Here is a 26,620-nt window from a genome sequence, read left to right on the forward strand (position 1 = left end):
GGATTTGCACTTTTTGCACCAATGTACGTTCATCTCTAGGAGACAGAACGCGTCTCCTTCCTTAGCGGTATGACGGCTGCGTGGTCCCATGGTGTTTATACTTGCGTACTATTGTTTGTACAGATGAACGTGGTACCTTCAGGCATTTGGAAATTGCTCCCAAGGATGAACCAGATTTGTGGAGGTCCACAATTTTTTTCTGAGGTCTTGGCTGATTTCTTTTGATTTTCCCATGATGTCAAGCAAAGAGGCACTGAGTTTGAAGGTAGGCCTTGAAATACATCCACAGGTACACCTCCAATTGACTCAAATTATGTCAATTAGCCTATCAGAAGCTTCTAAAGCCAATACATAATTTTATGAATTTTTCTAAGCTGTTGAAAGGCACAGTCAACTTAGTGTATGTAAACTTCTGACCCACTGGAATTGTGATACAGTGAATTATATGTGAAATAATCTGTTTGTAAATAATTGTAGGAAAAAGTACCTGTGTCATGCACAAAGTAGATGTCCTAACCGACTTGCCAAAACTATAGTTTGTTAACAAGAAATTTGTGGAGTTGTTGAAAAACTAGTTTTAATGACTCCAACCTAAGTGTATGTAAACTTCCGACTTCAACTGCATATATAGTGTATTTTATACCATCTATTGCATCTTGTCTATGCAGCCCGGCCATTGCTCATCCATATATTCATATGTACATATTCTCATTCCATCCCCTTACATTGTGTGTGTATAAGGTAGTGAATTTGTTAGATTACTCGTTAGATATTACTAGAAGCATTTCGCTACACTCGCATTAACATCTGCTAACCATGTGTACGTGACCAATAAAATTTGATTTGAGTTTTGGAGTTATGCTCGGGTAAAACTATTTGACTAATCTATACTTCCATATTTCCTATTCTTGAAGATCAAAGGGTGTAACATTTATTGGAATGACTGGAATTCTGATATACTTAAATTTTAAATTAAAAGTTATAATTTAGCTGTATTATTATATGTAGTAGAAAGTGATGGGTTAGAAGAAGCCTACATAACCGACCCATAGAGTAAAAATTAACATCCATATATGACCAGCTATGTAAACTTTAACACTGATTTTTTTTTTTCTGCAATTGAATGTCATTCAATTGGACATGTTTGTCTTCTTCTAATGCCTCTTTTAAGGTGAAAGTAACCTAAAAGTTAATGAATGTAATCAGATTATGTTACGTTACTCATTACAAATTTGGACATTTAACTAGTAACAGATTACATTTAGAAAGTAACCTACCCAACCCAGCGCACCACATAGAACACTCTGCAACGCAAACGCAGCGTTCCATTGTAACTGAATGTATTTCTGGTGTACCTAAATGCAAAAACACTGTCGGTGTGATCGAGGGGTAAGATAAATGCAATCATTATGAACACAGCGGAACGTTTTTTGGGGGTCTTCGTGATTTCACAGCCGAGGCCGTGCAAGAAATCCTGTCAGTGAATGTTCCGCCATCACAGGCCCCTGAGCCTGTGTACGGATGTATTTTGGAGTGGACAGTGATTGAAGCAGTGGGATGGATTTTGTTAGTTGATGTGTTTAATTTTGAATTATGTCGATTTAGCCCTTTCCCGCAATGTATTTTTATTTTTTCATTCTATACCCCGTCCAACTGATGGCGTTCATGCACCATTAACATTCGATGCCAACCGCCGTTAAACCCCATCGAAGAAGAAGACATTTGAATATGTTCCCAATGTGGAACAAATGTAGATTTAGTTGCAGAGTGATTTAGGAATGCAAAAATCTGAGACAGTCTTTGATTTTATAAGCTATTCAAACTGTAATTTTACTTTAATAACCTAGCTATCCTTTTTCTTTTGTTCGAAACCCATAAGATGAGGTGCAAACTTGTGGTCCCACACTTTCACTGGACAAAAGAGGCGATCCCTCCCTGTGCTTACGCAAACGCACTAGCTGTCTACGCAGGACGCCAAGTGAGCAAGTGAAGGGCCGAGATTCAGCAGACACGCACGGAGCTTGAGTTGGGACAAACATCTCCAACGATTACAACAACACATCAACAAGCGCTTCTTGTGTCGCTGGACACTGGCTAAACATGCATCGGACTATTCTAGTGGGATTGTTCTGTGACTGCGAGAATAACCAACGCGGAAAAGATGACGGGTTATGAACTAACTAGAAGTCTCTCTTCTTTGGAATTGAATGAAGAGTCTTGTGCCACACGCAACTCGAAGTGCACCACCAAGGCCATGACAGAGGCAGCCTTTACATACAGATGTGTTCTCCGTCTCTAGCTACCGGATAATAGCTATCAAACCTAAGTTACAATAGGCATACTAGCTATACGTTTAGTCATGACATCTAACTGAAATAGGTAGCTAGCTGGCTAGCTATATGTTTATTTTGGTAGCTAGCTATCTCAGATAGCATAGAGCTAGCCAGTTAGCTAGCTGACGAACTTGTTTATTAGCTAGTTAACTACGTTCGAGGAGCACCTGAGCTAGCTAACGTTTGCTAATTAGCTAGCGCATCAGGCGAACTAGCATTCTAGCTAGTAAATGAGACCATTAACGTTTGAGTTGCTAGCCAGTTAGCTAACTACAGTAACACTTCTGTCAATTCTGACAATCACGTTCTAGCTAACTAATGTTAGCGTATAGGCTTTTCACTTTTTAAATGTGCTAACTTACCAGTAACGTTAACTAACGGTAATATTTACATTTTCTTCTAAATAGTTAGCATTACCTTACTCGACTAGGTGTATGGTTTAGCTAGCTAGTATTCTATTAGGTTAGCTAGTACAAGCTGACTTTTCCACCGTGCCTGGACTGACCAACCCACAAGGACCAGCCGGGGCCGATGCTTACAGTCCAGTCCGGATCACGGCAACGTAAGGAGCCATGCAGCCGCAGCAAATATACGACTTTTCAAGTGACGAGAACAGTCACAAATGGCGAGGCCTCTTCGTGCAAGCGTTGCGAAAGGTAACTACATTTATCAACTTAACTATGAACAACATCTCAAACGTGGTTGTTAATTGGCGAGGTAATTGAATAGCTACTGACTTAACTTTATTTTTGATTTATGTTCCCAAAATGCCCACTGTAAAATATACTGCAGGCCAACCATATATGCAACTTGGCTCAGTCAGAACGTCAAATGGCTACATGTTGCAGGCAGAATCCGGTGTGTGTTCATTACTCCTATTCTGTTGCAAAACTTTTTGCAACAAACCGTTTACTCCAAACGGAAAAACATTTAACAACGAAAACGAGGGTTTCTATTGGACAAATTCGGGTAGTTCCTCCCGGTTTCGTTTGCTTTCGTTTGTTTTAAAGGTAAACGTTCATTTACAAAACGTAATGAACCTAGCCCTGATATTGGTACACCTTTGTTATCAACATGATCATGTGTTCCGCTCTTGTTTTGGAACACACCGCCCTCAAAACAGACGCCTAAAAGTGAAAACGAGAGCGTCATTGACCTTATAGCCTTAGTTGAGATCAGAGCCAAACAGAAATGAGTGATGGCTCCTTGACAGTCAGTTACTACCACGCATTTGCCTTGTGGAAAATGTTGTCACAAACCATATCTATTCCGTAGCCCATAAGAATATGCATTAGCTACAATATGCGTTACTAGGCAAAAGCATCTCGACCACAAGTTTTGTGTCTTGTGTTTCTGAAGTCACAGGTTTGGCTCAAATTGATTCTTTCCCAGGTGTTGTTGTTAAGTAGTATCTCTCTACATGACTAGCAGCTTCGCAGCATAGTACTGTCAACATATTGATTAGCGATCGACATGACAGTTTTAATCACTGATGTGACTAGGCTATTGGTTTGCCGAACCTCCTACAGTAGTAACCAGCCAGGTCCACTGTAGAGAGCAAGCCAAAGCAGCTGATGCAGTTTCAGGTTTAGCCTAGCTCAAATGCCCCCCCCCCCCCCCCCCCTTCATATTTTTGGTGGCCATTTTTATTAATGTCTTCTTCATATTTTAGTCCAGGGTATCTCAGATCAAGCCAAAGGAAGGTCCAGGTCAAATGCACCCAATCCTTGCTCATCCCAACACAGCCATACTCTCAGTGCTCCACTTCATATTTTGGCAGCCATTTTTTTTATTTATCTTCATCATATTTGTCCTGGGCAGTACTCTCCACACCTGTAGGTTTTCGTTCCAACCCCAGGAGTAACTAACCTGGTTCAGCTTATTAATCAGGTGTGCTATATTAGGGTTGGCGTAAACCCACAGGAGGGTAGTTCTCCAGGAACAGGGTTGGAGAGCCCTGGTTTAAACCTACAGGAGGGTAGCTCTCCAGGAACAGGGTTGGAGAGCCCTGGTGTAAACCTACAGGAGGGTAGCTCTCCAGGAACAGGGTTGGAGAGCCCTGGTGTAAACCTACAGGAGGGTAGCTCTCCAGGAACAGGGTTGGAGAGCCCTGGTTTAAACCTACAGGAGGGTAGCTCTCCAGGAACAGGGTTGGAGAGCCCTGGTGTAAACCTACAGGAGGGTAGCACTCCAGGAACAGGGTTGGAGAGCCCTGGTTTAAACCTACAGGAGGGTAGCTCTCCAGGAACAGGGTTGGAGATCCCTGGTCCAGGGTATTTATCTGGTCCTGATCGAGCAGTGAGCTGCAGCTGTCGCAGAGTGGAGTAGTGATGTCGGGTTTACCCTTCTCTAAATAGACAACTTGATTTTCACAAACCTAATTGAAGCTTACGAGGCAAACATTTTTAGCCAAGAGGACGTGTGCAGTCTGTATCCCTGTGGCCGATGCATCTCTTTCACGATATCGCTCGCACTTGTTTTCGGGTCTCTGTTCCCAGGTCTCTGTCTGTCACTGGCTTGAGCTGTTTTCTCTCTCGTTTGAACCTGTGACCTATACGGACTTGTATCCCAGCTGAGTAAACCACATGCTCTCTGTCGTGTTTTAAATGTATATCTCCCTTGCCAATTTATTAGGCCTGTGTGTGTGGCTGCCTGCCTGCCTGTGTGTGGCTGCCTGCCTGCCTGTGTGTGGCTGCCTGCCTGCCTGTGTGTGGCTGCCTGCCTGCCTGTGTGTGGCTCCCTGCCTGTGTGTGGCTCCCTGCCTGTGTGTGGCTCCCTGCCTGTGTGTGGCTGCCTCCCTGCCTGTGTGCCTGCCTGCGTGTGGCTGCCTCCCTGCCTGCGTGTGGCTGCCTCCCTGCCTGTGTGGCTGCCTCCCTGCCTGTGTGGCTGCCTGCCTGTGTGTGCCTGCCTGTTTCTGTTTGTGCCTCTAAAACACAGCTACATATCTGACCATGTATAAAGGCTCATGGCCCTGATATGACTTTTGTGTTTACGAGTCACTTCTGAGTTGAGAGGGGCATGGAGGCATTTGGAGGGTGCGTGAGGGACATGGCGGACATGTCTAGACTGAGGTGGTACCGCTTTCTCCTTGTCAGCAGCGCACATCAGATTCCTGTAACAGTTTTGTAACAGTTGCTGTCGATACTAATCATCAGATTGGTTAACCGACTGCTTCTGGTTGTAAAGCTGATACGTTCGACATGGAAATGAGCCAATACAACTGCACTGTCCTTTTTCCACACAGCTGTGTGTGAATGATCCTGGGGAGGGTGTGAATCTGTCTGGTGTTTAAGACACCAAACAAGAAGAAAATTAATTCTAACAAGAAAGGACAACTTAAAAGCTCTTATTGGTTGCAAAATGTTTAAAATAATTGATTTTTTGTTGCATGCCCTAATGAACAGGACCCTCCCAGGTGAAGAGATGTGGTGGGTGAAGTTTTGGTGTTTCTTTCACTGCCCTGCGTGGAGTACGGCCTGTCACACACAGAGAGAGACTGACTGACATAGTTAAAACCATAACAAACCTCTCCTAACTGTGACTCTATCTTTAACAGCTGTCCTAAGGGGCTTCACTGACTGGGCAGGAAGAGGAAGTAGTTTTACGGCAGCTGCATGCTTCCTGTTGGAAACAGTTGGTGCATATATTATGACAAATGTTTTGGTCTTCGGCAAGGGTTTTTTCGGCTGTTCGTGCACATGGTTTTTTTCTCGAGGGAAGCCAAAGTTCGTGGCTGAAGTCTGCGCCTCTTCGCCTGTGATTGGTCAACAGTAGGGATTAGTGATGCGCTGATTTATTACATTTTTGGCTGATACCGATATCCAATATTTTCCTTGCCAAAAGAAACGGTAACTGATATTTAAAATTTTAGCGGCCTTTTAACTATTTATACTGTACTAGAATTCTTAACACACACACACACACACACACACACACACACACACACACACAGCGGTCTAAGGCACTGCATCTCAGTGCAAGAAGAGTTGGAATCCAGGCTGTATCACATCCTGCCGTGTTTGGGAGTCCCGTAGGCCGGCGCACAATTGGGCCAGCGTCGTCCGGGGTAGGCCGTCATCGTAAATAATCTTAACTGACTTGTCTAGTTAAATAAAAGTTACACACACACACACACACACACCACACTGACCATAAAGTTATTTTGTTGGCGTTTACGTATGTCCCCATTACCAGTAAAACATAATCAAAACCTGTCTTTCACTCGCTGTGCTGTTTCGTTGTTCAGTCGTTTCATTCTCAACCTGGATTTCATCATCACATGTCAAGCAGTGAAGTTTCAGCTCTGTCTGTCCGTGGCCTCTCTTCCTCGCTGCGCACTGTCACTGTGTCCGTTTCCATCTTGTCCAGCTGTGGCTGTAACGTTTCACGTAAACCCTGTTTCTTGTCTGCATCGAAGTAGCGGTCCTTGTACCTAGCGTCGAGCACGGTGGCGACACAGTAAAGAGAGAATTCCACCGGATCGCTTGTTCAAAGCCTGTGTGGGCAGTTTTGTTGAGCAGGCGTTTCAATGCCATGACAGAGGGGTATCACGTCTGCTGCACGCGCATTTGAGGAGCTTATTTCTCCAGTTAGCTGTTCGAATGGAGCGACTTAGTGTGTCCATGTTTCAAACATGTTCTCAAATGCTATTGAGATGGCAGCAGCAGCGCTATGACAACCAGCACATTCATGAGCGTGCAATACGACTTTCCTCAGTACGGAATCCTCGACGACCCACTGTGCTGTCGGCTCATGGGGCTGACATCGCTGGTCAAGATGTCAGTCGTGACACTAATAGCAGTGACGCTATTACTGTGTAACTCCGGTAGGGAAACATCTGGAAAAATTGGCAGTGTGTACCGGTGCTCGACCAGTCGGCGAAAGCCAACATCATCCACGACAGAGAACGGTTGATTGTCAAGGGCAATGACTTCCATTATCTTGGCTTTATTGGATTTCGCCTTTTGAGTTGTCTCGCTTAAATGTTCTTACTATTTCAAATGACTGCTCGACTTGTTGACTGCTCGATCCACACAGCAGACATTGTGGGCTAGGTTAGGAATGCTGTGTTACACGTCTAGTGCAAAATTGTACGTGGTGTCATGTACCTACGTTTATATAGGTATGCACATCAATTTTGCACATCGGCGTTAAACTAGATATTGGGCCGATAACGATGTTGGCATTTTTAGCTAATATCGTCTGATTCCTATATATCGTGCATCCCTAGATTATTGTCCAGTTGTGTGGTCCCAAGGAAATACCTAGTTAAGCTGCAGCTGGCCCAGAACCGAGTGGCCCGTTTTGCTCTTCATTGTAAACAGAGGGCTGATGTAAATATGCATGCCAGTCTCTCTTGGCTAAGAGTTGAGGAGAGACTGACTGCATCACGTCTTCTTTTTATAGAAACATTAATGTGTTAATATTAAAGCATTAATCAAATTGTTTGCATAGTCAACTTACACACACACACACACACTTGTCCCACCAGACATGCCACCAGGGGTCTTTTCACAGTTCCCAAATCCAGAACAATTTCAACAAAACGTACAGTATTATATAGAGCCCTTTATTGCATGGAACTTCCGTCCATCTCATATTGCTGAAATGAACAGCAAACCTGGTTTCAAATAACACCTCGTGGGACACAACGCCTCTCCCCTATTCGACCTAGATAGTTTGTGTGTATGTATTGATATGGAGGCTACATGTGCCTTTTTAAACATGTATGTAGTTCTGTATTTGAGCTGTTCTTGTCTAATGATGTTTCTGTATTATGTCATTCTGTATTACGTTTCATGTTTTGTGCAGAAGCAGAAGGCTTCGCGCTAATGTGCGTTTTTATAATGCAATTAGCAGGAGAACATCATTGTCAAAAGCGCACCGCACATGCAAGCGGTTTCATGTGACAGAGATGGTAATACCTGTTAGAAATGTAGAACGCGGGGAGATGTAAAGACGCTAGGACTAGCATGGGACGCTAGGACTAGCATGGGACGCTAGGACTAGCATGGGACGCTAGGACTAGCATGGGACGCTAGGACTAGCATGGGACGCTAGGACTAGCATGGGACGCTAGGACTAGCATGGGACGCTAGGACTAGCATGGGACGCTAGGACTAGCATGGGACGCTAGGACTAGCATGGGACGCTAGGACTAGCATGGGACGCTAGGACTAGCATGGGACGCTAGGACTAGCATGGGACGCTAGGACTAGCATGGGACGCTAGGACTAGCATGGGACGCTAGGACTAGCATGGGACGCTAGGACTAGCATGCGATCGTGGCTACTGCACAATGAATGAAAGTGGATTTGAAAGTGGATTTGAAACTACTGGTTTCAAACCCATATGGAAGTTTTTATTAAATAATCACCCGCATGTTTGGTTGGATTTTGGCCTAGACTAGTTTTGAAGCGAGGTAAGACATGCCTCCATAATATATAGTAAATCTTTCGGGTTTCAAACAACTATGTACGTGTTTTCAGAATGCATACTGCCTCCAGCTCATTGAAAAGTGGTGTGATGCGCTGAAGCCTGCCCAAATGCCTATACTTCAATGGTGTATAGGCCTTTTATTTAACTAGGCAAGTCAGTTAAGAACACATTCTTATTTTCAATGATGGCCTAGGAACAGTGGGTTAACTGCCTTGTTCAGGGGCAGAACGACAGATTTTTTTACCTTGTATGCTCTGGGATTCTGTCTTGCAACTTTCCGGGTTACTAGTCCAACGCTCTAAGCACTAGGCTACCTGCCGTTCCTGCCGCCCCATTCAATTAGTAGATATTTTTATTTGTGGCCATCGAAACTGTTTTTACCTTGCGATTGCGTTCATAATTGTTTCGCAATGATTGGACTTCTAAAAGCCCGTTTCACTACAGCAGCAACGATCAACAAGCTGTTTGACCTGTAGCAGCAGCTCTCACACGGTCTGTCAGAAGTCTCTGTCGTCCTCATCCACAGCCCGTGTCTCCTCCGCTGATTACCCAGCCTGCCTGTAGCAGCAGCTTTTGCGCTACTCAACTGGTATTTCAATCACTGAATAGGCAAAAATTGGCCGGCGCTAATTTTATTTATCGGCTTTTCATTTTTTGGGAGGGTCCAAAAGCCAGCTATTATCAGCTAACGGAAGCTCTGTCCCAGAGCAGACTGGTTAAGGTTAGTCTTCTCCGAGCAGGCGGGTTAGTCGTCCCCGAGCAGACGGGGTCAGTCGTCCCCGAGCAGACGGGGTCAGTCGTCCCCGAGCAGACGGGGTCAGGCGTCCCCGAGCAGACGGGGTCAGGCGTCCCCGAGCAGACGGGGTCAGGCGTCCCCGAGCAGACGGGGTCAGGCGTCCCCGAGCAGACGGGGTCAGGCGTCCCCGAGCAGACGGGGTCAGTACACAACAACCCTGTACTATCATGGCCAGGAAAATAATAACTAGAATGAAATGTGTTAATCCTGGCTGTATCATTTTAATCTTCCATTTCCACATCACTACACAAACGCACGCCATGCAAAGATTGCTGCTACTACTAGTACTACTGCTACTACTACTAGTACTGCTACTACTACTACTACTAGTACTGCTACTACTACTAGTACTGCTACTACTACTACTACTAGTACTACTGCTACTACTATTACCGCTACTACTAGTACTGCTACTAGTAATTGTACTGCTGCTGCTACTAGTACTGCTGCTGCACCGAGTGCCGCCGCTACTACTGCTACTGCTACTTCTGCTACTACTTTCACTACTGCTAACCATACTGCTACTACTGCCACTACTACTGCCGGTACTACTAACCATGCTACTACTACTGCTGACCATGCTTCTACTACTGCTACTACTACTGATGCTGCTACTGGTAATGCTACTGCTGCTGCTACTACTACTACTGGTAATACTACTGATGCTGCTACAACTACTGATGCTGCTACTGGTAATGCTCTACTACTACTGCTGCTACTACTACTACTGGTAATACAACTGATTCTACTGCTACTGCCGCTGCTACCACTACTACTACTGATGCTGCTACTACCACTACTACCACCACCACTGCTACTACCACCACCACTGCTACTGGCGATACTACTGCTACTGGTGATGCTACTACTACTGCTACTGGTGATGCTGCTACTGGTGATGCTACTACTACTGCTACTGGTGATGCTACTACTGCTACTGGTGATGCTGCTGGTGATGCTACTGCTACTGGTGATACTACTGCTACTGGTGATGTTACTGGTGATGCTACTACTGGTGATGCTGCTGGTGATGCTACTGGTGATGCTACTGCTGGTAATAATATACTACTGATGCTGCCGCTACTACTGATGCTACCGCTGCTACTACTACTGATGCTACCGCTGCTACTACTACTGATGCTACCGCTGCTACTACTACTGATGCTGCCGCTGCTACTACTACTGATGCTACCGCTGCTACTACTACTGATGCTACCTCTGCTACTGATGCTACCTCTGCTACTACTACTGATGCTACCTCTGCTACTACTACTGATGCTACCTCTGCTACTACTACTGATGCTACCTCTGCTACTACTACTGATGCTACCTCTGCTACTACTACTGATGCTACCTCTGCTACTACTACTGATGCTACCTCTGCTACTACTACTGATGCTACCTCTGCTACTACTACTACTGATGCTAACGCTGCTACTACTACTACTGATGCTAACGCTGCTACTACAACTGGTGCTACTGCTGCTACTACTACTGATGCTACCTCTGCTACCACTACTACTACTACTACTACCGCTGCTGCTACTACTACTGATGCTACCTCTGCTACTACTACTACTGCTATCACTGCTACTACTACTACTGATACTACTACTACTACTGATGCTACTTCTGCTTCTACTGTTACCGCTGCTACTACTACTGATGCTATCGCTACTCTACTACTGCTTCTACCCCTACCACATCCGCTGCTACCACCACCACTACTACTGTATGTGGCTTTAAAAGAGTCTGCTGCATGCTTGTTATACACCAGCATCAATACCTCTGTCTGCTATGAGTATCCCCTCTCTTTGGAGACCTCTGCTTTCTGTATGATGGAGGTAGGTGGCTGGATGGCGAGTGAAAGGGAAGAGAGGGGTGGAAGCGTGGAGGGAGGGAGAGTAACAGGATGGTGGAGAGAGAGAAACGATCATGTGAGCTAGAGAGTGCTGGGACTCCCAGTACGCCAGCCAGCCCTCCCTGCCTAATGGAGATGACACAATGTAACACTACACCTTCCATTAGCATCAAGGCCTCCTGCATCTCATCTACTATCTCTTACGGTACGGCACTGCTGACTACGGCACTAGTAACGCTAGTAACTGTAATGTGTTTTACCGAGATGTGGCTGAAAGACGACATGGGTATTATCCGTGCATCGGCAAGACAGAGCAGCTGCATCCGGTAGGACAAGGGGTGATGGTCTGTGTCTATTTGTTAATAACAGTTGGTGTGCAATGTCAATTATTAAGGAAGTCTCAAGGTTTTTCTTACTGAGGTAGAGTATCTCATGATAAGCTGTAGACCACACTTTTTTACCAAGAGTTTATATTTTTTGTAACTGTCTATTTACCACCACAAATGCTGGCACTAAGACCGCATTCAGCGAGCTGTATATAAGGCCATAAGCAGACAGGAAAATGCTCATCCAGAGGTAGCGCTCCTAGTGGCCGGGGACTTTAATGCAGGTGGACTTAAATCTGTTTTACCTCATTTCTATCAGCATGTTAAATGTGCAACAAGAGGAAAGAACTCTAGACCACCTTTACTCCACACACAGAGATGTAAACAAAGCTCTCCCTCACCCTCCATTTGGCAAATCTGACCATAATTAAACTTTTTTTAAACAGGTCAACATTCACAAGGCCACAGGGCCAGACGGATCACCAGGACGTGTACTCCAAGCATGCGCTGACCAACTGGCAAGTGTCTTCACTGACATTTCCAAACTATCTCTGGCAGAGTCTGTAATACCTACATGTTTCAAGTAGAGGTCGACCAATTATGATTTTTAGGTTGTAGTTAATATAGGAATTATGACTATCGACTATTTGTCTCTCTACCATTTGTATTTCATATGCCTTTGACTGTTGGATGTTCTTATAGGTACTTTAGTATCGCCAGCCTAATCTCGGGAGTTGATAGGCTTGAAGTCATAAAGAGCGCTGTGCTTCAAGCATTGCTAAGAGCTGCTGGCAAAACGCAGTAAAGTGCTGTTTAAATGATTGCTTATGAGCCTGCTGCTGCCTACCACCGCTCAGTCAGACTGCTATATCAAATCATAGACTTAATTATAATATAATAAACACAGAAATACGAGCCTTTGGTCATTAATATGGTAAAATCCAGAAACTATCATTTCGAAAACAAAACGTTTATTCTTTCAGTGAAATACAGAACCGTTCCGTATTTTATCAAAAGGTAGTACGCACTCACGTCTGTAGCCATGAAGTGCTTTGAAAGGCTAGTCATGGCTCACATCAACACCACCCCAGAAACCCTAGGCCCACTCCAATTTGCATACCGAACCAACAGATCCGCAGATGACGCAATCTCTATTGCACTCCACACCGCCCTTTCCCACCTGGACAAAATGAACACCTATGTGAGAATGCTACTCATTGACTACAGCTCAGCGTTCAACACCATAGTGACCTCAAAGCTCATCACTAAGCTAAGGACCCTGGGACTAAACACCTCCCTCTACAACTGGATCCTGGACTTCCTGACGGGCCTATCGAGAGAGACCTGGAAGTGTGGTGCCAGGACAACCTCTCCCTCAACGTGATCAAGACAAAGGAGATGATTGTGGACTACAGGAAACGGAGGGCTGAGCACGCCCCCATTCTCATCGACGGGGCTGTAGTGGTGCAGGTTGAGAGCTTCAAGTTCCTTGATGTCCACATCACCAACAAACTATCATAGTCCAAACACACCAAGACAGTAATGAAAAGTGCACAACAACGCCTATTCCCCCTCGAGACAGAAAAGATTTGGCATGGGTCCCCAGATCCTCAAAGTTCTACAGCTGCACCATCGAGAGCATCCTGATTGGTTGCAATCACCGCCTGGTATGGCAACTGCTCGGCCTCCGACCGCAAGGCGCTACAGAGGGTAGTGCGTATGACCCAGTACAACACCGGGGCCAAGCTTCCTGCCATCCAGGACCTCTATACCAGGTGGTGTCAGAGGAAGACCCTAAAACTTGCCAAAGACTCCAGCCACCCTAGTCATAGACTGTTCTCTCTGCTACCGCATGGCAAGTGGTCCCGGTGCGCCAAGTCTAGGTCCAAGAGGCTTCTAAACAGCTTCTACCCCCAAGCCATAAGACTCCTGAACTTCTAATCAAATGGCCACCGGACTGTTTGCATTTTCTTTTAACACTGCTGCTACTTACTGTTTATCTATGTATAGTCACTTCACCCCAACCTACATATCCATATTACCTCAACTAACCTGCACCCCCTGCACATTGATCCAGTACCCCCTGTATATAGCCTAGTTATTGTTCTTTTATTGTTGATCTTCTATTTTTTTTTACTTTTAGTTTATTTAGTAAATATATTTTCTTAACTGCATTGCATTGTTGGTTAAGGGCTTGTAAAGTAAGCATTTCAGTGTAAGGTCTACACTTGTTGTATTTGGCACATTTGATTTGATTTTGACGACTGTACTGACTATACATTACCATTACTATTACACTATATAGTTACTCCAGTTTCTATTTTATTGTCTAATTTTTCACCTTAGTAAAGTCACCCAACTGGATCAACGTCTATTCCATGTTGGTTCAACGTCATTTCAATGTAATCTCCCTGACATTTTTTTTAGCTCTTTGTCTTAGGGGCTTGACTTTTCCACTTAGTTGCTTTATGATCAGGTCAAAGTGTCCACAGATGTCCTACATGTGGATCAGATTACATGGGCACAGTGGTAAGGTGTTGTAGACCCAGGGATGGGCACAGTGGTAAGGTGTTTCAGACCCAGGGATGGGCACAGTGGTAAGGTGTTTCAGACCCAGGGATGGGCACAGTGGTAAGGTGTTTCAGACCCAGGGACGGGCACAGTGGTAAGGTGTTTCAGACCCAGGGATGGGCACAGTGGTAAGGTGTTGTAGACCCAGGGATGGGCACAGTGGTAAGGTGTTTCAGACCCAGGGATGGGCACAGTGGTAAGGTGTTGTAGACCCAGGGATGGGCACAGTGGTAAGGTGTTGTAGACCCAGGGATGGGCACAGTGGTAAGGTGTTGTAGACCCAGGGATGGGCACAGTGGTAAGGTGTTGTAGACCCAGGGATGGGCACAGTGGTAAGGTGTTGTAGACCCAGGGATGTCTCTTGCTGATAGAAGTAAATAAAGGTGGTAGCCTTTTATGGTAGTATAGTACACACTGCGTTCGGAAAGTATTCACACCCCTTTTGACTTCCACATTTTGTTACACTACAGCCTTATTCTAAAATTAATTTAAAAAAATAAAATCCTCATCAATCTACACACAATGCTCCATAATGACAAAGCGAAAACATGTTTTTTTTTAGAAATGTTTGCAAATGTATAAAAAACAAATACCTTAAGTATCAGACTTGAAATTGAGCTCAGGTGCATCCTGTTTCCATTGATCATCCTTGAGATGTGTCTACAACTTGATTGGAGTCCACCTGTGGTAAATTCAATTGATTGGACATGATTTGGAAAGGCACATGCCTGTCAGTAAAAGGCACATGACAGCCCGCTTAGTTTGCCAAAAGGCACCTAAAGAGACTCAGACCATGAGAAACAAAATTCTCTGGTCTGATGAAACCAAAATTGAATTCTGGCCTGAATGCTAAGCGTCACGTCTGGAGGAAACCTGGCACCATCCCTACGGTGAAGCATGGTGGTGGCGGCAGCATGCTGTGGGGATGTTTTTCGGTGGCAGGGACTGGGAGACTAGTCAGGATCGAGGGAAAGATGAACAGAGAAAAGTACAGAGATGCTTGATGGAGAGAGCTCAGGACCTCAGACTGGGGGTGAAGGTTCACCTTCCAACAGGTCAATGACCTTAAGCACATAGCCAAGACAACACAGGAGTGGCATCGGGACAAGTCTCTGAATGTCCTTGAGTGGCCCAGCCAGAGCCCGGACTTAAACCCGATCGAACATCTCTGGAGAGACCTGAAAATAGCTGTGCAGCGACGCTCCCCATCCAACCTGACAGAGCTTGAGAGGATCTGCAGAGAAGAATGGGAGAAACTCCCCAAATACAGGTGTGCCAAGCTTGTAGCGTCATACCCAAGAAGACTCGAGGATGTAATCGCTGCCAAAGGTGCTTCAACAAAGTACTGAGTAAAAGGTCGGAATACTTATGTAAATGTGATATTTCAGTTTTATTTTTAATACATTTGCAAACATTTCTTAACCTGCTTTTGCTTGGTCATTATGGGGTACTGTGTGTAGGTTAAGGAAAAATAATTTAATACATTTTATAATAAGGCTGTAACGTAACAATGTGGGAAAAGTGAAGGGGTCTGAATACTTTTTGAATTCACTGTATAAACGCTATCGAATGCACCGTAGATTTAAATGAGCTTCTTCCTGTCTGTGGGATAGCGAGCACTTGTTGGCTGATTTTTAAATGAGCTTCTTCCTGTCTGTGGGATAGCGAACACTTGTTGGCTGATTTTTAAATGAGCTTCTTCCTGTCTGTGGGATAGCGAACACTTGTTGGCTGATTTTAAATGAGCCTCTTCCTGTCTGTGGGATAGCGAACACTTGTTGGCTGATTTTAAATGAGCTTCTTCCTGTCTGTGGGATAGCGAGCACTTGTTGGCTGATGAAACTCACGGCCCAGTAGTGTTTTGTGAATGGGGCCAGGCTTAGGAAGGGAAACCCCCGTACATTCTGTCTCTCTGTGTGTGTGTGGTGACTCAGAATCCTAACAATGCATGGTGTCGTGTGGAATCTGAGGCAAAGATGATTTGTCTCTTACTGTTTTTCTATTTTGATATTCCAGTTTTAAAGTTAGGCTATAGTTTCCATTTAGTCTCTGTGGATTTATGTTAAACAGATGAGCACAATGTGACCGTGGTGCTAGCGAGAGTATTGTTTTGTAATTTCAAGTAGAAACAGTACGAGAGTAGTGTATGGAGCAATGAGACGTTTCTGTTAACTTTAAATTATATTTAAGGCGTTAATTTGTCTGTGAAGATCTATGGTTCAGTGAAAGTTGAGACCCACTGTCACCCAGACCAGCAGAATCTATGGTGCCGTGTTGGTCAGTCAGCCACACATTCCTCATGCTGGGCCTGGGGGCCATGTTTCGTCATCAGAGCTCGATTTATTATTTACCAGCCAGGGTAATTCCATCACTACCATGTGAACCACAGCTTTGTGCTTGTTTTTCTCCCTCTCTCCCTCTCTCTCCTTCTCTCCCCTCCCTCTCTCCTTCTCTCTGTCTCTGTCTCTCTGTCTCTGTCTCTCCCTCCTCTCTGTCTCTGTCTCTGTGTCTCTCTCTCTCTCCTTCTCTCCCCTCTCCCTCTCCCTCTGTCTCTGTCTCTGTCTCTGTCTCTGTCTTCACAGCGGTTTAGCAGACTGCCAGTCCTATAATAGTATCTCTACAGAGTAGACAGCATTCCAGTGATAGGCCACACCCCTCCTGACGAACAGACTGAGATGGAGTCTGTTTCCGCCCATAGATACACAGACCACACCCCTCTTCTCTCCTCCTCTTTCTAAACCACGCCCCTCTTCTCTCCTCCTCTTTCTAAACCACGCCCCTCTTCTCTCCTCCTCTTTCTAAACCACGCCCCTCTTCTCTCCTCCTCTTTCTAAAACGAGCCTCCTCTTCTCTCTTCCTCTTTCTAAAACGAGCCTCCTCTTCTCTCCTCCTCTTTCTAAAACGAGCCTCCTCTTCCCTCCTCCTCTTTCTAAAACGAGCCTCCTCTTCTCTCCTCCTCTTTCTAAAACGAGCCTCCTCTTCTCTCTTCCTCTTTCTAAAACGAGCCTACTCTTCTCTCTTCCTCTTTCTAAAACGAGCCTACTCTTCTCTCCTCCTCTTTCTAAAACGAGCCTCCTCTTCTCTCCTCCTCTTTCTAAAACGAGCCTCCTCTTCTCTCTTCCTCTTTCTAAAACGAGCCTCCTCTTCTCTCCTCCTCTTTCTAAAACGAGCCTCCTCTTCTCTCTTCCTCTTTCTAAAACGAGCCTCCTCTTCTCTCTTCCTCTTTCTAAAACGAGCCTCCTCTTCTCTCTTCCTCTTTCTAAAACGAGCCTCCTCTTCCTCTTTCTAAAGCGAGCCTCCTCTTCTCTCCTCCTCTTTCTAAAACGAGCCTCCTCTTCTCTCTTCCTCTTTCTAAAACGAGCCTCCTCTTCTCTCTTCCTCTTTCTAAAACGAGCCTTCTAAGTGACGTAACTGATTGAAGAGGCTTCACATTCTGGCCTCTGAGTCTCTGACGTTTGTCCCGTTGACTCTCTCTCTGGGTCTCGGACGTTTGTCCCGTTGACTCTCTCTCTGGGTCTCGGACGTTTGTCCCGTTGACTCTCTCTCTGGGTCTCGGACGTTTGTCCCGTTGACTCTCTCTCTGGGTCTCTGACGTTTGTCCCGTTGACTCTCTCTGCGTCACTGACGTTTGTCCCGTTGACTCTCTCTCTGCGTCTCGGACGTTTGTCCCGTTGACTCTCTCTCTGCGTCTCTGACGTTTGTCCCGTTGACTCTCTCTGCGTCTCTGACGTTTGTCCCGTTGACTCTCTCTGCGTCTCTGTCGTTTGTCCCGTTGACTCTCTCTGCGTCTCTGACGTTTGTCCCGTTGACTCTGTGTCTCTGACGTTTGTCCCGTTGACTCTCTCTGCGTCTCTGACGTTTGTCCCGTTGACTCTGGGTCTCTGACGTTTCTCCCCATCGTCTCTCTGACGTTTATCCCCATCGTCCCTCTGTCTCTCTAACGTTTGTCCCCATCGTCCCTCTGTCTCTCTTCCAGGTGCAGCTGCAGGTGCACCCCAACCTGTCGGCCAAGGAGGGAGCTCTGCAGCACATTGAAGAGCTGATCCTGCAGCTGCTCAGCATGCTGTGTGTGGCCCAGCCGCGGTCTGTACAGGATGTGGAGGAGCGTGTCCAGAAGACCTTCCCCCACCCCATAGATAAATGGGCCATAGCTGACGCCCAGTCGGCCATCGAGAAGAGGAAGAGGAGGAACCCTCTACTGCTCCCCGTGGATAAGATACACCCTCTACTCAAGGTACATATCCCCCTTAACAGGGCCCTTCTTAACAGGGAACAAATGAGAAACAAATCACTGCCACCACAAGACATTTAGAAGCTCCAGAAAATCCCCCAAACTCTAAACCCCCCCTCTCGCTCCTCTCCTCCCTAACTCTAAACCCCCCCCCCTCTCGCTCCTCTCCTCCCTAACTCTAACCCCCCCCCTCTCTCCTCTCCTCCCTAACTCTAAACCCCCCCTCTCTCTCCTCTCCTCCCTAACTCTAACCCCCACCTCTCTCCTCCCTAACTCTAACCCCCCCTCTCTCCTCTCCTCCCTAACTCTAAACCCCCCCTCTCTCTCCTCTCCTCCCTAACTCTAAACCCCCCCTCTCCTCCCTAACTCTAAACCCCCCCCTCTCTCCTCCCTAACTCTAAACCCCCCCCCTCTCTCCTCTCCTCCCTAACTCTAAACCCCCCCCTCTCTCCTCTCCTCCCTAACTCTAAACCCCCCCCTCTCTCCTCTCCTCCCTAACTCTAAACCCCCCCCCTCTCTCTCCTCCCTAACTCTAAACCCCCCCTCTCCTCCCTAACTCTAACCCCCACCTCTCTCCTCCCTAACTCTAACCCCCCCTCTCTCCTCTCCTCCCTAACTCTAAACCCCCCCTCTCTCTCCTCTCCTCCCTAACTCTAAACCCCCCCCTCTCCTCCCTAACTCTAAACCCCCCCTCTCTCCTCCCTAACTCTAAACCCCCCCTCTCTCCTCCCTAACTCTAAACCCCCCCCCTCTCTCCTCTCCTCCCTAACTCTAAACCCCCCCTCTCTCCTCTCCTCCCTAACTCTAAACCCCCCCCCTCTCTCCTCTCCTCCCTAACTCTAAACCCCCCCTCTCTCCTCCCTAACTCTAACCCCCCCTCTCTCCTCCCTAACTCTAACCCCCCCTCTCTCCTCTCCTCCCTAACTCTAAACCCCCCCTCTCTCTCCTCTCCTCCCTAACTCTAAACCCCCCCCTCTCTCCTCCCTAACTCTAAACCCCCCCCCCTCTCTCCTCTCCTCCCTAACTCTAAACCCCCCCCTCTCTCCTCTCCTCCCTAACTGGAAGAACAGCTCACAGTAAGAACAATTTATGATGATAAATCGTGTTTCTGTCGAAAAATGTTAAAGCTTACGCCGCCATTTTGTTTTGTATAGCTTCGCTTGGCGCAACCTGTATTGAAAAGGATAATTTAAAAAATGTAAATCAGCGATTGCATTAAGAACTAATTTGTCTTTCGATTCCTGTCAACCCTGTATTTTTTAGTCAAGTATATGATTAGCTATTGATTAAACTAGATCACTCAAAAGATGGCGACCGACATTTCCAGGCTTGTTTTGCTACTATTTTCATTGTATAACCACGTTTTTTTATGGCTAAATATGCACATTTTCGAACAAACTGTATATGTATGTTGTAATATGATGTTACAGGAGTGTCATCTGAAGAATTCTGAGAAGGTTAGTGAAAAAAATTAATATATTTTGGCGATGATATCGCTCTCTTTGGCTAGAATCAGTGCTCGGGTAACGTTTGCGTATGTGGTATGCTAATATAACGATTTATTGTGTTTTCGCCGTAAAACACTTAGAAAATCTGAAATGTTGTCTGAAGTCACAAGATCTGTGTCTGTCCATTGCTATGTGCTGTGTATTTTTAAGAAATGTTTTATGATGAGTAAATTGGTAATACAAGTTGCTCTCTGTAGTAATTCTAGGAGCTTTGGTGAGATTTGTGATGCTGGCTGCAATGGCAAACTATGATTTATACCTGAAATATGCAAATTTTTCTAACAAAACCTATCCTATACCATAAATATGTTATCAGACTGTCATCTGATGAGGTTTTTTTCTTGGTTAGTGGCTATCAATATCTTAGTTTAGCCGAATTGGTGATAGCTACTGGTGTTGAGAGAAAATGGTGGACAAAGAAAAATTGTGATTTTTGCTAACGTGTTTAGCTAATAGATTTACATATTGTGTCTTCCCTGTAAAACATTTAAAAAATCTGAAATGGTGGCTTTATTCACAAGATCTGTATCTTTCATTAGGTGTCTTGGACTTGTGATTTAATGATATTTAGATGCTACTATTTAATTGTGACGCTATGCTAGCGATGCTAATCAGTGTGGGGGGGAGGTGGGGGGTGCTCCCGGATCCGGGGTAGAGGCTCGTTAGAGGTTAAAGAGGAGGAGAGGAGAGAGAGGGGGGGGGGGTTTAGAGTTAAAGAGAGGAGAGGAGAGAGAGGGGGGGTTTAGAGTTAAGAGGAGAGAGAAAGAGGGGGGGTATTAAAGAGGAGGAGAGGAGAGGGGGGGGTTTAGAGTTAAGAGGAGGAGAGGAGAGAGAGGGGGGGGTTAGAGTTAAAGAGGAGGAGAGGAGAGAGAGGGGGGGTTAGAGTTAAAGAGGAGGAGAGGAGAGAGAGGGGGTTAGAGTTAAAGAGGAGGAGAGGAAGAGAGGGGGGGGTTTAGAGTTAACTCTAACCCCCCCTCTCTCTCCTCTCCTCCTCTTTAACTCTAAACCCCCCCCTCTCTCTCCTCTCCTCCTCTTTTAACTCTAAACCCCCCCCCTCTCTCTCCTCTCCTCCTCTTTAACTCTAAACCCCCCCTCTCTCTCCTCTCCTCCTCTTTAACTCTAACCCCCCCCTCTCTCTCCTCTCCTCCTCTTTTAACTCTAACCCCCCCCTCTCTCTCCTCTCCTCCTCTTTAACTCTAAACCCCCCCCCCTCTCTCTCCTCTCCTCCTCTTTAACTCTAAACCCCCCCCCTCTCTCTCTCTCCTCCTCTTTAACTCTAAACCCCCCCTCTCTCTCCTCTCCTCCTCTTTAACTCTAAACCCCCCCCTCTCTCTCCTCTCCTCCTCTTTAACTCTAAACCCCCCCTCTCTCTCCTCTCCTCCTCTTTAACTCTAAACCCCCCTCTCTCTCCTCTCTCTCCTCTTTAACTCTAAACCCCCCCCTCTCTCTCCTCTCCTCCTCTTTAACTCTAAACCCCCCCTCTCTCTCCTCTCCTCCTCTTTAACTCTAAACCCCCCCTCTCTCTCCTCTCCTCCTCTTTAACTCTAAACCCCCCCTCTCTCCTCCTCTCCTCCTCTTTAACTCTAAACCCCCCCCTCTCTCTCCTCTCCTCCTCTTAACTCTAACCCCCCCTCTCTCCTCCCTAACTCTAAAACCCCCCCCTCTCCTCTCCTCCCTAACTCTAAACCCCCCCCTCTCCTCTCCTCCCTACCTCTAAACCCCCCCTCTCTCCTCTCCTCCCTAACTCTAAACCCCCCTCGCTCCTCTCGCTCTCCTAACTCTAAACCCCCCCCTCTCCTCTCCTCCCTAACTCTAAACCCCCCCCTCTCTCCTCTCCTCCCTAACTCTAAACCCCCCCTCTCTCCTCTCCTCCTAACTCTAAACCCCCCCCCCTCTCTCCTCTCCTCCCTAACTCTAAACCCCCCCCTCTCTCCTCTCCTCCCTAACTCTAAACCCCCCCTCTCCTCTCCTCCCTAACTCTAAACCCCCCCTCTCTCCTCTCCTCCCTAACTCTAAACCCCCCCCTCTCTCCTCTCCTCCCTAACTCTAAACCCCCCCCCTCTCTCCTCTCCTCCCTAACTCTAAACCCCCCCCTCTCTCCTCTCCTCCCTAACTCTAAACCCCCCCCCTCTCTCCTCTCCTCCCTAACTCTAAACCCCCCCCTCTCTCCTCTCCTCCCTAACTCTAAACCCCCCCCTCTCTCCTCTCCTCCTCTTTAAGCTCTAACCCCCCCTCTCTCTCCTCTCCTCCTCTTTAACTCTAACCCCCCCTCTCTCTCCTCTCCTCCTCTTTAACTCTAACCCCCCCTCTCTCTCCTCTCCTCCTCTTTAACTCTAAACCCCCCCTCTCTCTCCTCTCCTCCTCTTTAACTCTAAACCCCCCCTCTCTCTCCTCTCCTCCTCTTTAACTCTAACCCCCCCTCTCTCTCCTCTCCTCCTCTTTAACTCTAAACCCCCCCTCTCTCTCCTCTCCTCCTCTTTAACTCTAAACCCCCCCTCTCTCTCCTCTCCTCCTCTTTAACTCTAACCCCCCCCTCTCTCTCCTCTCCTCCCTAACTCTAAACCCCCCCTCTCTCCTCTCCTCCTCTTTAACTCTAACCCCCCCTTCCTCCTCTTTAACTCTAAACCCCCCCTCTCTCTCCTCTCCTCCTCTATAACTCTAACCCCCCCTCTCTCCTCCCTAACTCTAAACCCCCCCCTCTCTCTCCTCTCCTCCCTAACTCTAACCCCCCCCCCTCTCTCCTCTCCTCCCTAACTCTAAACCCCCCCCCTCTCTCCTCTCCTCCCTAACTCTAAACCCCCCCCCTCTCTCCTCTCCTCCCTAACTCTAAACCCCCCCCTCTCTCCTCTCCTCCCTAACTCTAACCCCCCCTCTCTCTCCTCTCCTCCCTAACTCTAAACCCCCCCTCTCTCTCCTCTCCTCCCTAACTCTAAACCCCCCCCTCTCTCTCCTCTCCTCCCTAACTCTAAACCCCCCCCTCTCTCTCTCTCCTCCTCTTTAACTCTAAACCCCCCCCTCTCTCTCCTCTCCTCCTCTTTAACTCTAAACCCCCCCCTCTCTCTCTCCTCTCCTCCTCTTTAACTCTAACCCCCCCCTCTCTCTCCTCTCCTCCTCTTTAACTCTAACCCCCCCCTCTCTCTCCTCTCCTCCTCTTTAACGCTAAACCCCCCCCTCTCTCTCCTCTCCTCCTCTTTAACTCTAAACCCCCCCCTCTCTCTCCTCTCCTCCTCTTTAACTCTAAACCCCCCCCTCTCTCTCCTCTCCTCCTCTTTAACTCTAAACCCCCCCCTCTCTCTCCTCTCCTCCTCTTTAACTCTAAACCCCCCCTCTCTCTCCTCTCCTCCTCTTTAACTCTAAACCCCCCCTCTCTCTCTCCTCTCCTCCTCTTTAACTCTAAACCCCCCCTCTCTCTCCTCTCCTCCTCTTTAACTCTAAACCCCCCCTCTCTCTCCTCTCCTCCTCTTTAACTCTAACCCCCCCTCTCTCCTCCCTAACTCTAAACCCCCCCCTCTCCTCTCCTCCCTAACTCTAAACCCCCCCTCTCTCCTCTCCTCCCTAACTCTAAACCCCCCCTCTCTCTCTCCTCTTTAACTCTAAACCCCACCCCCTCTCTCTCCTCTTTAACCTAAACCCCCCCCTCCTCTCCCTCTCCTCCCTAACTCTAAACCCCCCCCTCTCTCCTCTCCTCCCTAACTCTAAACCCCCCCCCTCTCTCCTCTCCTCCCTAACTCTAACCCCCCCCTCTCTCTCCTCTCCTCCTCTTTAACTCTAACCCCCCCTCTCTCTCCTCTCCTCCTCTTTAACTCTAACCCCCCCTCTCTCTCCTCTCCTCCTCTTTAACTCTAAACCCCCCCCTCTCTCTCCTCTCCTCCTCTTTAACTCTAACCCCCCCCCTCTCTCTCCTCTCCTCCTCTTTAACTCTAAACCCCCCCCTCTCTCTCCTCTCCTCCTCTTTAACTCTAAACCCCCCCCTCTCTCTCCTCCCTAACTCTAAACCCCCCCCTCTCTCCTCTCCTCCCTAACTCTAAACCCCCCCCTCTCTCCTCTCCTCCCTAACTCTAAACCCCCCCCCTCTCCTCTCCTCCTAACTCTAAACCCTCTCCTCTCCTCCCTAACTCTAAACCCCCCCCTCTCTACCTCTCCTCCCTAACTCTAAACCCCCCCCTCTCTCCTCTCCTCCCTAACTCTAAACCCCCCCCTCTCTCCTCTCCTCCCTAACTCTAAACCCCCCCCTCTCTCCTCTCCTCCCTAACTCTAAACCCCCCCCTCTCTCCTCTCCTCCCTAACTCTAAACCCCCCCCTCTCTCCTCTCCTCCCTAACTCTAAACCCCCCCCTCGCCTCTCCTCCCCTAACTCTAAACCCCCCCTCTCTCTCCTCTCCTCCCTAACTCTAAACCCCCCCTCTCTCCTCTCCTCCCTAACTCTAAACCCCCCCCCCTCTCTCCTCTCCTCCCTAACTCTAAACCCCCCCTCTCTCCTCTCCTCCCTAACTCTAAACCCCCCCTCTCTCTCCTCTCCTCCTCTAACTCTAAACCCCCCCCCTCTCTCTCCTCTCCTCCTCTTAACTCTAAACCCCCCCCTCTCCTCTCCTCTCCTCCTCTTAACTCTAAACCCCCCCCTCTCTCCTCTCCTCCTCTTTAACTCTAAACCCCCCCTCTCTCTCCTCTCCTCCTCTTTAACTCTAACACCCCCCTCTCTCTCTCTCCTCTCCTCCTCTTTAACTCTAACCCCCCCCTCTCTCTCCTCTCCTCCTCTTAACTCTAAACCCCCCCTCTCTCCTCTCCTCCTCTTTAACTCTAAACCCCCCCCTCTCTCTCCTCTCCTCCTCTTAACTCTAAACCCCCCCCTCTCTCTCCTCTCCTCCTCTTTAACTCTAAACCCCCCCCTCTCTCTCCTCTCCTCCTCTTAACTCTAAACCCCCCCTCTCTCTCCTCTCCTCCTCTTTAACTCTAAACCCCCCCCTCTCTCTCCTCTCCTCTCTTAACTCTAAACCCCCCCCCTCTCTCTCCTCTCCTCCTCTTTAACTCTAAACCCCCCCCTCTCTCTCCTCTCCTCCCTTAACTCTAAAACCCCCCCTCTCTCTCCTCTCCTCCTCTTAACTCTAAACCCCCCCCTCTCTCTCCTCTCCTCCTCTTTAACTCTAAACCCCCCCCTCTCTCTCCTCTCTCCTCCTCTTTAACTCTAAACCCCCCCCTCTCTCCTCTCTCTTAACTCTAAACCCCCCCCTCTCCTCTCCTCCCTAACTCTAAACCCCCCCTCTCTCCTCTCCTCCCTAACTCTAAACCCCCCCTCTCTCTCTCTCCTCTTAACTCTAAACCCCCCCCTCTCTCTCCTCTCCTCCCTAACTCTAAACCCCCCCCTCTCTCTCCTCCTCCCTAACTCTAACCCCCCCCTCTCTCTCCTCTCCTCCCTAACTCTAACCCCCCCTCTCTCTCCTCTCCTCCTCTTAACTCTAAACCCCCCCTCTCTCTCCTCTCCTCCTCTTAAACTCTAACCCCCCCTCTCTCTCCTCTCCTCCTCTTTAACTCTAAACCCCCCCCTCTCTCTCCTCTCCTCCTCTTTAACTCTAACCCCCCCCTCTCTCTCCTCTCCTCCTCTTTAACTCTAAACCCCCCCCTCTCTCTCCTCTCCTCCTCTTTAACTCTAAACCCCCCCTCTCTCTCCTCCTCTAACTCTAAACCCCCCCCTCTCTCTCTCTCCTCTAACTCTAAACCCCCCCCTCTCTCCTCTCCTCCTCTTAACTCTAAACCCCCCCTCTCTCTCCTCTCCTCCCTTAACTCTAAACCCCCCCTCTCTCTCCTCTCCTCCTCTAACTCTAAACCCCCCCCTCTCTCTCCTCTCCTCCTCTAACTCTAAACCCCCCCCTCTCTCTCCTCTCCTCCCTTAACTCTAAACCCCCCCTCTCTCTCCTCTCCTCCCTTAACTCTAAACCCCCCCTCTCTCTCCTCTCCTCCCTTAACTCTAAACCCCCTCCCTCTCTCTCTCCTCCCTTAACTCTAAACCCCCCCCTCTCTCCTCTCCTCCCTTAACTCTAAACCCCCTCCCTCTCTCCTCTCCTCCCTAACTCTAAACCCCCCCTCTCTCTCCTCTCTTCTCTCTCTCTCCTCTAACTCTAAACCCCCCCCTCTCTCCTCTCCTCCTACTCTATCCCTCTCCTCTTAACTCAAACCCCCCCCTCTCTCTCCTCTAACCTAAACCCCCCCTCTCTCCCTCTCCCTAACTCTAACCCCCCCCTCTCTCTCCTCTCCTCCCTTAACTCTAAACCCCCCCCTCTCTCTCCTCTCCTCCTCTTTAACTCTAAACCCCCCCCTCTCTCTCCTCTCCTCCTCTTTAACTCTAAACCCCCCCCTCTCTCTCCTCTCCTCCTCTTTAACTCTAAACCCCCCCCCTCTCTCTCCTCTCCTCCTCTTAACTCTAAACCCCCCCTCTCTCTCCTCTCCTCCTCTTAACTCTAAACCCCCCCCTCTCTCTCCTCTCCTCCTCTTTAACTCTAAACCCCCCCTCTCTCTCCTCTCCTCCTCTTTAACTCTAAACCCCCCCCTCTCTCCTCTCCTCC

At 47.8% G+C, this 26,620-nt stretch overlaps 1 protein-coding gene across 1 annotated transcript in view; it reads left to right on the forward strand.

Moving 5' to 3' along the window:
* The first annotated feature begins 1,678 nt into the window (after window positions 1–1,678).
* LOC129813253 (son of sevenless homolog 2-like) overlaps window positions 1,679–26,620 on the forward strand; it is a 96,251-nt gene continuing 71,309 nt past the window's right edge. The window contains exons 1-2 of the mRNA XM_055865553.1: window positions 1,679–2,989; window positions 18,302–18,559. Of these exons, the coding sequence (XP_055721528.1) occupies window positions 2,906–2,989; window positions 18,302–18,559 (342 nt within the window). The 5' untranslated portion in view covers window positions 1,679–2,905. The remainder of the gene's footprint in view (window positions 2,990–18,301; window positions 18,560–26,620) is intronic.

This window comes from Salvelinus fontinalis, chromosome 16, assembly GCF_029448725.1.
Source record: "Salvelinus fontinalis isolate EN_2023a chromosome 16, ASM2944872v1, whole genome shotgun sequence".
NCBI lineage: Eukaryota > Metazoa > Chordata > Actinopteri > Salmoniformes > Salmonidae > Salvelinus > Salvelinus fontinalis.